The 14,332-nt window shown below is 36.4% G+C and overlaps 2 protein-coding genes across 3 annotated transcripts in view; both read left to right on the top strand.

Moving 5' to 3' along the window:
- The window catches only part of LOC111405185, a 1,685-nt gene extending 1,585 nt beyond the window's left edge, over positions 1-100 (top strand). The window contains exon 3 of the mRNA XM_023033962.1: positions 78-100. Coding sequence (XP_022889730.1) covers positions 78-100 — 23 coding nt within the window. The remainder of the gene's footprint in view (positions 1-77) is intronic.
- Positions 101-12,160: 12,060 nt separating this feature from the next.
- LOC111392989 lies at positions 12,161-14,023 on the top strand. 2 transcript variants are annotated; one of them, XM_023018417.1, is made up of 3 exons: positions 12,161-12,225; positions 12,382-12,762; positions 13,269-14,023. In XM_023018417.1, the coding sequence occupies exons 2-3, from the start codon at positions 12,646-12,648 to the stop codon at positions 13,764-13,766; spliced, it is 615 nt and encodes a 204-aa protein (XP_022874185.1). In that variant the 5' UTR covers positions 12,161-12,225; positions 12,382-12,645; the 3' UTR covers positions 13,767-14,023. The 2 variants fall into 2 exon arrangements, with proteins under 2 accessions (XP_022874185.1, XP_022874244.1); XM_023018476.1 differs by lacking the exon at positions 12,161-12,225 and having other exon boundaries at positions 12,379-12,762.
- Positions 14,024-14,332: the final 309 nt, after the last annotated feature.

Genomic DNA, 14,332 nt, shown 5'->3' with positions numbered 1-14,332 from the left:
GGACCAATAGGGGTGATTTGCCTTGTGGAATAGGTTCATAAAGTCGGTGCTTTGAGTTGTCATAAGAACTTGTGCAGGTTCAGATGTGAACCATGTCTAATATGTATTTAATTTTCATATTGCAAAATTTTATTCATTTGTGCATTTTTTTTTTCCAATTATGAAATTTTATTCCGTGTGCAAATTGCTCATACCCTTCTTTCAACTATTTGTATCCATGTATAGTGATGGTACGAAATCCAACAAAATGTGCAATATTGTAGATGTGAAGTAATCATCGACCACCAAAGGCATTTATCCGGACTTAGTTTCTTCTTTCTATCAATACCACAACCAAAACAACCCAAAACAATTCCAAAACTCTTCCCACTCATGGTTGCAAGAGATAGCCACTTAGGAGATCATAAAGGTAGGCAAAAACACAAAGACAATCACCACAAAGCCAGAAGTAACAAGAAACAGAAAACTAGCAGAGAGGAAGAGCCGATTTTTCTCACAAAAAGGCGCATGCAGGTTGGGACCAAAAGAAGGAGAGAAGACCCAATTTAATCAAATAATGTGGCCACATAAGGTAAGTAGTATTAGGGTAAATAATGGATCAAGTAAGGGCTCAACAAGAGACAAATGGGCTACCAAGTGGGCTACCTCTAATTTGGCCATCCAAGTAAGTGGTTTGAGCCATGAGCAACACTAAGAGATTTAGATTGCTTCAGATGACCCAATTAATCTGTGGGTCAGGTCATTTCGATTGTAGTGCTAAATTTGCCATTCAATCATTTGGCCGAATCGATTGAGAATTAAACCGAATTAACATCATAGCCTAAGAGGTTGTTCGACAACAATTCGCCCAACAACCTCCACAAAGAAAACATATCTCTCATTAATGACACCTCTAAAGGAGAACAGATAAAATTAGAAATCATTTACCTGTATCAATGTTTAGAGCTTACAACTTTTAAACTTTACCAGTGACAACACTTTCGTGCTCATGTCTGAAGGGTTATATTGTGTATGGACTTTTTTCAAATCTTATCACTTCTTGTGATACAATATCTCTAATGAATCAATGTGCTTAGTGCATTCGTGAAAAATAGAGTTTTTCCATAAACGTATAGAATATAGACTATAGGAATATACTACCACGTAATCATTCAAGACACATAATTCATAAAACAGACCTCTAAGCCACAGATCCTCTTTAATGACTTTAATGATAGTAATATATACTGACTCTGGCGTGGATCCCAATGATGTGATATAATTGTGATTTCCAACTAACACGAGAATTAGATAAGGTAAACAAATAAGAGAAAGTTGGTTTCCTACCATCCCTATCCTCAGCATAATCGGCATCTACAAAACCCTTCAATTTCACTCATTTGGTACTAGCACCAAACTTTAGACCTACATTACTAGTACCCTTCAAATACCTTCGTAACCACTTTAGAGCTTTCCGATGTTCGAAACCAGATTAGACATGTACATACTAAGAGTACTAACAACGAAAGATAAATCTGGTCTAGTGCAAACCATTAAATACATTATGAAATCGATCACATTAGAATACAGAATTCTACTCATGTATTCTACTTCACGTTCGTTGTAAGGAGCCTCATATTTAGATAATACAATGTGATTAATTAGAGGTAATATGATAGGTTTGCAATCATTCATATCAAATATTTTCAACACCTCAAAATATAAGGAGATTGATGCAGAAACAAAGCAAAATTTGACCTATCTCTTTCGATTTTCATGCCTAAGATTCTCTTATCTTTTCCTAGGTCTTTCATGTCAAATTCTTCACTTAACTTTGTTTTTATGTTCTTTATCCACTTAGGTGATGAATCAATCAAAAGTATGTCTTCCACATAGAGCAACAAAAACAAATAATTGTTATTAGCATTGTAATGTTGAAAATATAGACAATGATCAAACCTGGTTCTTTGGAATCCTATAGTGAGTACAAAGGAGTCAAATCTTTTGCACCACTATCTAGATGACTGTTTTAAGCTATACAAAGACATTTTAAACAAACACACTTGATCAGGTTTTAGTTTTTGTTTAAAATCTTTTGGTTGATTCATAAAAATTTGTTTGTCAAGTTCACCATGTAAAAAAGTAGTTTTTACGTCAGGTTGTTCAAATTCCCAATAAAAATGCACAACCAATGCAAGTATGACCCTACTAGTAGTGTACTTGACAACTGGTGAAAAGATCTCGTTATAATCAACAACCTCCTTCTGTGTGTAACTCTTAGCCACTCTTAGCCACTAACCTAACTTTAAATCTTAAAAGTTTCAATGTACTAGTACCTTCTTTAAACGTAAAATCCCTCTTACAATTGACGATTAATTTATATTTAGGTCTAGGTATTAGCTCCCAAGTTTGATTCTTCTCAAAAGAACTTATTTTCTCTTTAATTCCCTTGAACCACTCTTTAGATTGTTTACTCTTCATCACCTTCTCAAAGATTTTTGGCTCTCTATCAACTAGTTCTTCATAAATAACGTAAGCGAAAGCTAACTCAGATTCATACTTGAATATCCTATGTTCTCTCGTTTGTCTTCTCTCTCTATCCTTAACTAAATTGTAGTTAGCTAAGGGATTTTCTTCTTAAGGATGTTCTTTTATCACTACTTCATCGCTATTCTCCACCTCAAGTTCCTAAACTCGAGTCTCCACCTTTTTCGGAGTAGCAGGGACGGATGTGCTAAGTTTTCCTAACTCTACCTTAACCCAATATCTCTTTTTATCTGGTTTTGTTTCACTCACATGTTCAAGTTCCCCCTTAAGGCAAGGCATCTTACTCTCGTTAAACGTGACATCCCTACTCACGTTGATCTTAACCCCCTTTTGGGTTCTATCCCGTAACCAATAACCCTTAACACTCTCAGTGTATATAGAAAAAGACATTTCCTAGCTCTAGGTTCAAACTTTTCCTCACTTTAATGGGAGAAAGTAGCACAACCAAAGGTTCTAAGTACAGAGTAATCACTTAGTTTACCATATCACGTTCCATAAGGAGTATCTCCGTTTAAGGCTGCAGATGGAGTCAAATTAATCAAATAACAAGCAGTCATAACAACTTCAACCCAAAACGACTTTAGGACACCACAAATTAACATCATGCAGAGCACCTTATCAAGTATGGTTCTATTCATCCTTTTCGCTGTCCTGTTTTGTTAGAGAGTGTAAGGATAGTCTTATACTTTATTATTCGATTTTCTTTACACATACTGTCAAATTCAGCGTTACAAACTCTAGGCATTATCCGTTCTTAAGAATTTAATCCTTTTGTCAATTTGGTTTTCTACTTGTCTTTTCCAGTTACTAAAGTTATGAAAAGTGTCAGATTGATTCTTTAAAAGGTAAACCCACACTTTTCTCGTGCAGTCATCAATAATAAATAGGAAATACATATTCTCACCTGACATGGGGTTACTAGCAGGACCCCACAAATCAAAATGTACGTATTCAGACATGCCATTATCTTTATGAACACTAGTGGAGAAACAAGTTCTATGATGCTTATCAAGCACACAGTGATCACAAAATGACAAATCAGACATATAGTTGTTATCAAATGCACATTTTTCATTAATAAGCTTGAGTCCTTTAATGCCTACGTGTGCAAGCCTATTATGTCATGTATGCATGTGATCAACCTTGGCAGAAGAGATAGAGGAGTTTGAACCTCTAATCACTTCTCCAGTGGTGATATAAATGTCGTTTTTCGTAGTTCTCTTAATAGAGATTATTGCACCCTTAATCATCTTTAATGTTCCGTTTTCAATTTTACCGGTGAAGTCATCTTTTTCAAATCTTCCTATTGAAATTAAATTCCTAGACAATTTAGGAATATATCTAACTCTTTTAAGGTGTACACAAAGCTAGAGTCAAATTTTATGTTAATGTCTTCAATGCCAGCAATAGTGTAAGCAAAGTTATTACACAACACATAAATGCCCAGCATGAGATTTATATAAGTTTTCAAACCAATTCCTTTCAGATATCATGTGAAAAGATGCACCAGAATCAAGTATCCACTCGTGCATACGAAAATTGGAAGTTAAATTTAGTTCAGCAATATAAGTAATAGGACTTGTAATCATGTAAACTTCGTTGTCATCAACATCAGAAATAGAAGACAATACGTTAACCTCATCTCTCTCTTTAGCCTTTTGGTTACCCTTTTCATTATAGCAATCTTTTATAAAATGTCCTGTGTTCCCACAACCATAACATCTGCTAACTTTTGTTCTAGATTTTGATCTGGACATACTCTTGCTCTTCTTCAATCTATCACTACTTTTTTCGTTACTACTTTGGCATCCATCTTGACTGTTTTACCTAAACTGAGTTCTACCCCGCATCAAATTTATCTCACTGCTTTTATTATCATGTTTTTCAACTCTAATTTTCATTTCCTTACTTCTAAGTGAGTCTATGACAATTTTAGGTATCAAAGTGTTCCTTCCATACTTAATTGCATTTTTAACTTCCTTATATGTGCCAGGCATAGAGCCAAGCAAATTATGGCCTTATAGGTTTCAAACACTGTCTCCTCACAATTAACAATATCTTGAACCAATTTCTTAAACACGTCTAAATTTTTATCGAGATCCTTTGAAGGATTCATCTTAAAGCTGAAGAAACGCTCATGTAAGTAAATCTTGTTAGGGGTAGATTTGAGCAAATACAGGTCTTCTAATTTTTTTAAAGTTTTTTGGTGGTTTTCAATTTACACACCTTTCTTAAAACAACATCAAATAAGTGTAAATGATTGAGGTATAAGAAGCTCATCTACTTCTTCTTTTTGTTTTTTTGAAAAATCAGTTGGAAAATTGCTTTCAATGACTTTTGAAACTTTTTGTTAGATCAAAATACCCTTCATTTTTTGCTCTCAGATTGATAAATCACATTTTCCATTAAAAATTCTCAAATCGAAGTTGTGAGTTGTCATTTCCACAAACAACTAAAAAATGCACAAATTACGGTCAAACCATACAAAGTAGTCCTTGGGTTACGGACAATATACTTCGTTCAAAATGTCCAAGATTTTGTAAGACTCATGGTCTTAGATCAAGGGAATATTTGAATGGGTAAAGTCTCGGTAGTCTAAGGAAATTAATAATGCAGCGGAATTAACAATTCAACAAAAATGGATATGTCCAATAAAAATTTCACAACAATTATCGCACAAACAACAATACGCTAATTTAACAAGTACTTAATCAAAACAATTAAAAACAAGTAATCCTAATTTCTAGCCCAAACAATGTTATCCCTTCATGGTAACCACAACCCTACTGTCACCCCCACATAATGACTAATGCTGAAAATTAAACAGGTTAAACCAATTTATCAGAGCGGACCTATCTGAGTCAGTAAAATTAAGAAATACGAATATGCTGCTTTAGGGCCACCATTATTTGCACTAAAGATTCAGCAAATTTATTTCAGTGCAGCTTTCCAATCGATCGTAGAACGAGCGTCCAGAAGCAAAATCGTTCAAAATTTTCTACTTCACCTGAAATACTAAACAAACGATATTAGTACGTTCAAGAGATCAAAATAAGTATTTTGCCAGAAAAAACTCGTCGGAGAGATGCTGCACTCGCCTAGGGATGGCAATAAACCCCCCCCCGGACCGCCTTGATGGGGCCCCATCTCGGTGAGGCATGGTGGGGGCACCCCATCGCGAGGGCCTTGTGAAGGGAAAAAAAAAAGATTAAAAATAATTTTATTTCTAAACAATTCACCCGTTAAAAACTAATTTACATTTTATTCTTTAATAATAACATAATTCGAAACTTTGAAAATATAAAAAAATAAAAAAAATTAAATATGGCAAGAAACGGGACAAAAAGTTGTCTCGTCCCCTCCCCGACCCGCCTTGCCTCATCTAAGACGGGGCGGAGCGGGGTTTGGGGGAAATGGGGTGGGGGCACCTGGCCCTTTGCCATCACTACACTCGCCGTCTCCACGCGTGTCACCATCGAAGGCCCATCTACCTGCTGGTTATGGGTTCGGCCTCTATTTGTCCAAAGGAAATAGGAAATTTCAAATTCAAGTTCAAGGGGCTCTTGTGATTTTTGATCGGATTTTCACCCTTCTTGCTCTAATACTAGATGTGAAGTAATAATCGACCACCAAAGACATTTATCCAAGCCCGGTTTCTTCTTTCTATCAACACCACAACCCAAAACAACCCAAAACAATTCTAAAACTCTTCCCACTCATGGTTACCAAGTGATAGCCACTTAGGAGAACACAAAGGTAGACAAGAACACAAAGACAATCAACACAAAGGTAGAAGTAACGAGAAATAGAAAACTGGTAGAGAGGAAGAGCGATTTTTCTCACAAAGAGGCGCAGGAGGTTGGGACCAAGAGAAGGAGAAAAGACCCAATTTAATCAAGTACTATGGCCATATAAGGTAAGTAGTATTATGGTAAATAATGGATCAAGTAAGGGGCCCAACACTAGAAAATGGGCTACTAAGTGGGCTACCTCTGATTTGGTCATCCAAGCAAGTGAGTTTGGTCATGAGCAACATTAAGAATTTTAGTTTTCTTCAAATGGCCCAATTAACCTTTGGGTCGGGTCAATTCGATTGTGGTGCTAAATTTACCTTTCAATCATTTGGCCGAACTGACTGAGAATTAAACTGAATTAACATCATAACCTAAGAGGTCGTTCGACAACAATTTGCCAAACTGTAGATAAGAAAAGTATCCTCCCATGAACACTATGTATTTAATAAAGAATAATAAATTCTAATTCTAATCAAATATTTGATTTCCTATGAAAAAAATTATACTAATTAACTATTTAAACTAAATATTCTAATGAGCAAATTATGAAAGTTTTTGTAAAATTAGGTTGAAAAATTATTAAGACTTTGAATCCCCTTATTATTCTAATTTAATGCAGATCAATATCTAACAATATATATTCATTATTGTTGATAAATGTTCCTAAATTATATTAATAATATCTCTCAAGTAGAATTAAATTTATTTACTCATGTGGCTTTCGTATATTCTATGAAAGATGCGAATATGAAAGCAAGTATTAAAAATCTTAGAATATCTATTGAAATCATGCAATATATATTTATACATGCTCGACAAACCTTTCAACAACAAATATAATGTGTTATTTATCTTATTGTATCCTTCAATAACAATAAAATTCACACATCAATCCACCTAATAATCAAGTAATTGAAAAACTTTAAATCCTAGAACAATTATCTAAGAATAAACACGTATTGGACGTCAAAATATTGAAATTCATAAGAAGGGATTATGATATCCTAGTGGCTAAAAGTCTAGTCTAGCATTACAAAATTAGAAGAAATCATAATTGTTTTGTAGAACATCACCCAATGTTTTGATGAATGAAGAAAAGAGGATAAATCTTGAAGTTTCGAATCTCTTCAATGATTTCTTGATTGTCCAATAATTAAAGTTGAATCTTGATTAGGTTGACTTCTTGTATATTGCCTCTTGATTTTTCTCAAAGAATGACGAATCACCTCTCGTTTACTGTAGTATTTGATGAATTATGTGTAATGAGAGTCATCGAAGGGTCATTCCCACGTTCTGTACTTGTAGAAACGAATTTAGGTCAAGAAATGCTTCTAAAGTTGTTACCAAAAGGAATGTGCATCGTAGAAGGAAACTACCCATAACCCTAAAAAGACCCTATGCGTATGCATGGCTGCTTGCACACGCACGGCTCACCTGCTCTGCCTTCGGGTTCTGCAGGTTTTGGGTTGCATGTACAACCCCATATACATGGTGCGTGCGCACTATTTCCCGTCTATGGGATTGGTCCCTAAACTTATTCCAAGGTGCAATTTAGTTCCTTTTTCTTGTACTCCTTTGTCTTTCACTTGCATCCTATTGATTTTCAACGGTCTTCAATCATTATTATGTGGTTCGAATCAATTATTGAATAGTTGCAATTTAGTCCTTGAACCTTGGAAATCCTCCATTTTTGCCGTCTTTTATTCTTCTCTTCCGATTTCACGACCAATTACTGAATTGACTTGACACACAAAATATAAAAGATTGCCAAAAGTAATCCCTAAAGTCTATATTTAAAGGCCTAGATAAATATATAAAATACACTTATCATAGATAAAATGACTATCTTTGTTTTATTAATGACATATTAGCAGAGTTAAGGATCTTATTCTTCTACTAGATCTAGCAATGAATCGAAAAAGGTGATAAAAAATTATTCATTCAAACAACCTCTTCTGGTAGGACATGGGCTGCAAAATAAAGGGAGGAAAAATAATGAAAAGGAGGCCTTCTTTCTGTTTGACATACGACTTGGTTCTTCTTAGAAAATTCATCAAATATCTTGGGCTTTAATATTTAATTTGAAACCTTTCTGATTCTCATATGTAAATCATTCTGTTAAGTTCCTATTCTGACGCAAATTCTATTAGAACTCAACTCAAGGAACAACTCAAGTCAACCCTACATTCACCATTTGACTAGGAGTAAGAAATGTACATAGCTCATATAGCAGCTAACAATATAGGCTTTACAAACCTAAGTTTAATATGCTTGTCTCCAAATATTTGAGTTACTTGACACATAAAACAAATATTTTCGTCAGAAAATTCGAGCCTTTGGTCCTCCCAATGATATAAAACATAAATCCCATAAACAAAAATTTAATTTTTTTAAGAAAACAAGAAGCTGTGACCATTGTTGGAACTCTGAATTTTGTGCTTTGTGTATGTTCTCTTTGCTGCATTTCCTCTCATCCTTGATTTACTATAAATTGAAGGTTCACAGGTAATGAAAACCTTATCATCTTACCATGAAACTGTTAACCATCTTTGCTACTTTTCTTTTACTTATTTCTTTTATGCTTGCACCTTGTGCTTCTGATCAATTACAGATGAAGAAACCTCTAGAAAAAGGTAATGAATATCCCTTTTTTTGTTATGATTTGTCTTCGAGGGAAGCCTCTATGTGAGCAGTGGTGGACGAAGCGTGTATGTGTGTTGTGTGATGCATAACATTTTGACATTCTTATTTCACACGAAAAATTTCTGAACACAAGTTTTTGAACTCATACTCGCGCTTGTGAATATTTCTTATGCTAATGACTTTTCAACGATTTTCTTGAGTAAATGATACATTTATTTTTAAGGTTCTATATCAGGACAATTATCTATTTCAGTTTAGGGGTTCCTAGCTGCTGGTTCTTTTTCTGAATGAAAAAGGGGTTGATGGGCGTGTGGGTGGGGCAGAAATGATGATAACACGAGCATAAATATCCTCTTTAATTTGTATTATAACAAACTGAATGTTTTTTACAACAAGAGCCATTGCTTTCAATCATCTGGTACATAATGACACTGCTGTAGGCATGTTCTAAATGGCGTGCCTTAGCAATGCTAAGGTTCGAGGCATGGCTAATATTCCACGCTTAAGACCTATGTGCTAACTTAGGGGTCACAAAAGCATTGACCGCTTTAAGGCATGCCTAGGCTCGCGGCATTATTAATATTTTCTTTAATTTTTTTAACTGCATAAAGTTTTCAATTTTTACAACAGGTGCCATTGCTTTCAATCATCTTGTACATAATGACGCTGCTGTAGGTTGATTTTCAATAACTTTCTGCATGATTTCTTGGTTTCAGTAGTTCCCAATTAATTTTCAATCATGCCTTCCTTTGGAGCAATTAGTAATACATTTTATAGTTTGATTAATGGATCTAACTACTTTAATAATGTAACAATATAAACTTTTAAATGAAATGATCCAATACAAATTATAACCTTCATAAAACTGTATCATATAAGTAAAAGCTGATGCACTTAGGACAAATTTATCATGTAAAGTAATACCTAATTTTTTTACTATTAGCCCTTTCTCATTTATTCTATTTTCTTCACCAAACGTGTTTTTTTTTTTCCCACACATAAATATGTTCGAGTAGATGCCATAAGAATGTGAGAACAAACATCAATAAAAACCATTATATCATGCTCTAATACTATAAATTTTCATGTCATGTTCAGGTAACAAATTACATCAAAAAGAGAAAAATCTGATGCATCCCAAGAAATGGACTGATCATCAAGGAGGGAAGAAATCAGAATATGTTACCATGGATTATAGTTGGGTTAGACGACGTCGTCCCATACACAACAAGCATGTCCCATTTGGTCCATGAAACATGGGATTATCATATGACTTAGTCCTAAATGTTTTGTCAAACAATTTTGAAAAAATCGAAAAAGAAAAATCAAGTGTTATTGTAATTATAGGGAAATGAGGAAATGTGTCTCTTTGCAGCTTTATTATGGCCGACATCATCAAGCGAACAAGGCCTAAATTTTGTTACAAACTATGGTCCTATCGATGCTACAAACTATGGTCCTATCTATGCTTTTAAGGAATTTCACTTTGTTCCATGTACAAATTTTGTTTTTGTTATGTTGATTTCAATGCAGTCAAAAAGGGATTTCAAATACCAATAATTCTTGATATGTCATAAAATCAATTAATTACTTACATATTACGTTAAATTAAATAAAATTGAAGTAAATTGAACAATGAACCGACATCTTACATATTACTCATTTTTTTACTTGCTAATATCATTTAAATTAGTATTCTAAGCATGACTTGATGGTCTACTGTGAGATTAGTATATTGTTTATAAAGTAATACATGTCCTCCATTCACTACGTTGTAATTCTAACGAGACGTACATCAAGCACACAAGTTTGTTAAATTGCAGTGGGGTTGAGTGAACATCTCGAACAATGTAAATCATGGCTGCAAAGGTCAAGAATATCAGCTTAACTTAATATTTTCAATTTAAGGACGTAAATTGAACCAAAAAAAAATAGACGGTAGGTATTGAACAAATCTTGGTTGTGATAGGTGTCTTGGCGCCTGCCAAGTGGGTTTTCCGACATTCAAATGCCCGGTTCTCTCCTTCCTCCCATCCCATTATTTTTGTGGGGGAGTAGTATTTAGTTCGAACTGTCCATTTAACCATTAGAAAGTCAATGTTTTATTTTGTTAAAGAGGGATTCTAATTCAATAGAAAAAGATCTTGATAAATATGAGAACGTTCTCCATACAGATGTTATAAAAAGGTATTGCGTGTGTGTGAAACATAAATTCCATCAAACATGATTAATAACCAACAGGATGGGAAATGCTGCATGTGCAATCAACTAATCAATAAACCAGCAAATGATGCAAATATGAGTTAAAATGGTAATTGTTATGCCTCTCGCAACGAGGCTCTGGATGTGGCCCACACGGCCGAATCCATGTATGCGAACCCATGTGGATGAGCCCTCATGCAAGAGCTTCGGTGAGTTGAGGCGAAACTGATGAAAGAACCTGGCAGAAAAACTTATAATTAAATCTATTGATGTGACAACTTCCTCCCATTGCCCCCAAAGCCAATTTGTTTAGTTAAGTCTATTGACACAAGTTAGGATTTATGGATGAAAATGTGGTAATAGCATTTATGTCCCATGATTGCTTGATGCCCACTATCGGAAGCTCCAATAACATGGATAAGGCCACGTGTCTTTTCATCCAACGATCCTTATTCATTCTCCTATACAATAAAAGCTCACATTTGGTGTTATTTCAGGGTAATACAAGTTTAAACTTTCATAATATAACTTTGCTCTCTTTATTCTCTATGCCCCTGTTTGAGCCCCATTTCTCCACGTTAAAATTACATTATTTACAAATTTTCAACCACTTTCTTTGACTGAGGTGGGAGCCACATCTGTGAACTCAGTTATCAGTCTGTAGGTATCCCATTTTTCAAAGTGAACGTTACTTGCCAAATGACATAATTCTCCCCACATGGCTACACCAATTTCCCAATCTGCCCCTTCCCTGATATTTGTAGCCAAATTCACGAGTTTCTCTCATATTTCGCACTGTTTCTGTTTCCATTCGAAGACGACCCCAAATTCAATCGGTGCAGTCGCCGGACAACGCAAATACGCCGACGACGTTAACGTTACGGTACCATTTAACTCGCCTGGATCAAAACCCCCTTGACGAAAAAGTCGATTATCTACCATTCTGTCCTCCGGCGACACGAAGGTCTGTTACCGCACCATAACTTTCGACGGAACGCCCCCTCTCGTTCACGGCATGGACGACGAAGGCTCGCACTGGGGCCAATTTCCAGATAACATGGTAATATTCTACTCCTGACTCCGAACTTTGACCCTTTTATGAACATCTTGTGTCCGAAACTTGCAGGCAGTGAAGGTTCTGTTTTTTTTCTATTCGTTCCCTTTCACTTTTGTATCTGCAACACCATGTTTAACCATGTTTCTTTGTCATTCACAGAGCTACAACACCACATGGGTAGAGCCAGTACCCGCAGCAACTCCTTCTCGACGATCCGACAGGACGACCGACGGTCGGAAGTGTGCCGAGTGGGATCCCCAAGAACACCGCATTTTCATCTCTGTGGTAGAGTACGTAACTGCCGAAGGACATTGTCGTGGTAAATGCTTCACGATTGCAGGATGGGAACGCATCCGAGAATTGTTCAACAAACGTGCCGGGAAGGATTGGACAGTCACTCAACTGAAGAACCACTAGGGCATTATGCGAATGGACCATAAGCTGCTGATGGAGTTGCTGCGATGTACGGGGATTCACTACGGGCTGAACTCAGGGGGCAGAATCGAAGCTGACGATTGGTGGTGGGAGCAGAAAATAAAGGTAATGTACGGTTCAAAATCCATTTGTCCAGTTCAACATTCAAATGGTTGCCTGTGTTTCAACGAAAATGTGTCGTTGCATAACCTTGATTTGAAAACGTTAAATTAGAATTTCTGTATGTTTTGCCTGCTATCACAATATCGTGGCCATATGCATTGCATGGTAGCCATATTCAATTGTTATCTGAGAATATCGTTTTGGTCCATCACCTTCGTTAAGCACAATATGAAAACAATGTCTGGTAATTGTAACTGCCAATACGCATGATGTAACCTGCATTTGTGAGTATCTAAAACGCCTGCGCGATTTTTGTGCTTCCATGACTGGTTTGCTGCCCGTGAGAACGGTGCTCAACCGTAACGTTTCTGTCATTGGTGTGCGGTAATGTTGCGGGTCGTTCTGTGTGCTTCCTTGACTGGTGTACTGCCTGTAAGATGTATATGCCTAACTGGAACATTTTCGGATTTGTATTGTGTTCTAACCACGTGTTAGTACCTTTTGTGCAGGAAAATCCAAAGTACAGCAAGTTCCGCTACAACGAAAACAGCGAAATTTTCCACACATACGGAAAACTGTTTGGTGTGATTCAAGACTCCACGAAGTACGCATTAACGCCGACGAAACTGTCACAACACGGTCTGGATGTAAGCTCGGACTGCGATACACAAGCAGATTTCAATGACATGCTGCCGATCAATGCAGAGACTACAGACTCAAGTGACGGGCCGGCGAAGGACAAACTGACCTCTACGATGGACATTTCTGTTGGCCGAAGTGGTGAGAAGCGTAAAGGGAAGCAGGCACAGGGGAGGGGGAAGAAGAAGAAGTTCGGAGCTAGAGAGGTATCCGAATCTGTGGACAATTTGGCTAGTGCATCACGGGAGTTTGCATCTGCCCTTCACTCCCAAGACAAAGGTGTAATGACAATAGCAGATTGCGTGAATGATTTGCTGACTACCAAGCTCGTCCAAAGTGGGGACGAGCTTCATTTGTTTGCTTTGTGATTCTTTCGAGACGTGACCAATCGTGCAGCATATGCTGCCGCTGAAACGCTGGAGCTTCGATTTGCATGGATGCAGTACTGTTTCGAACGCAACAAAAAGTCGAAGGAAGCAACGTCGTCGAGGGCTCGGCGTAGACTGTAGATGTCAGTTGCTCGTGTATGTGAGTTTATTTATAGGTTCAATTGTTTTTATTCGTATGAGTTACAAGTAATTTCGGTCCAGACTTGGTGACATGTTCCTGCGTTGTAATTTAATATTTTTAAACTTCACGTGTGTGTAGGGTCACCGCGTGATCTTCCTTTATGTATTATCTCTGAAAGCATGCATGAGGAATATATTCCAAGTACAATGCAGAGAATATATTCCTGTTTTGAGATTGACCCCTCCTGTCAACCTCCAATACAATTACATAAACATGTGGTGGGTGTTCCTTGGTCATGCACTAACATATTCGCCCTTCTATAAATGGCCTTGCAACAAACGTAAATGAAACTTGTAAGTTCACAGAGAGTGGAACAATAATTCATTTGGGATGGCAATGTAAGCATCCTAAGTCCTCCTGCAGT

This window comes from Olea europaea, chromosome 1 (genome assembly GCF_002742605.1).
Source record: "Olea europaea var. sylvestris chromosome 1, O_europaea_v1, whole genome shotgun sequence".
NCBI lineage: Eukaryota > Viridiplantae > Streptophyta > Magnoliopsida > Lamiales > Oleaceae > Olea > Olea europaea.
Note: the sequence above shows the minus strand (reverse complement) of the source record. Positions and strands in the feature narration are given on the sequence as shown.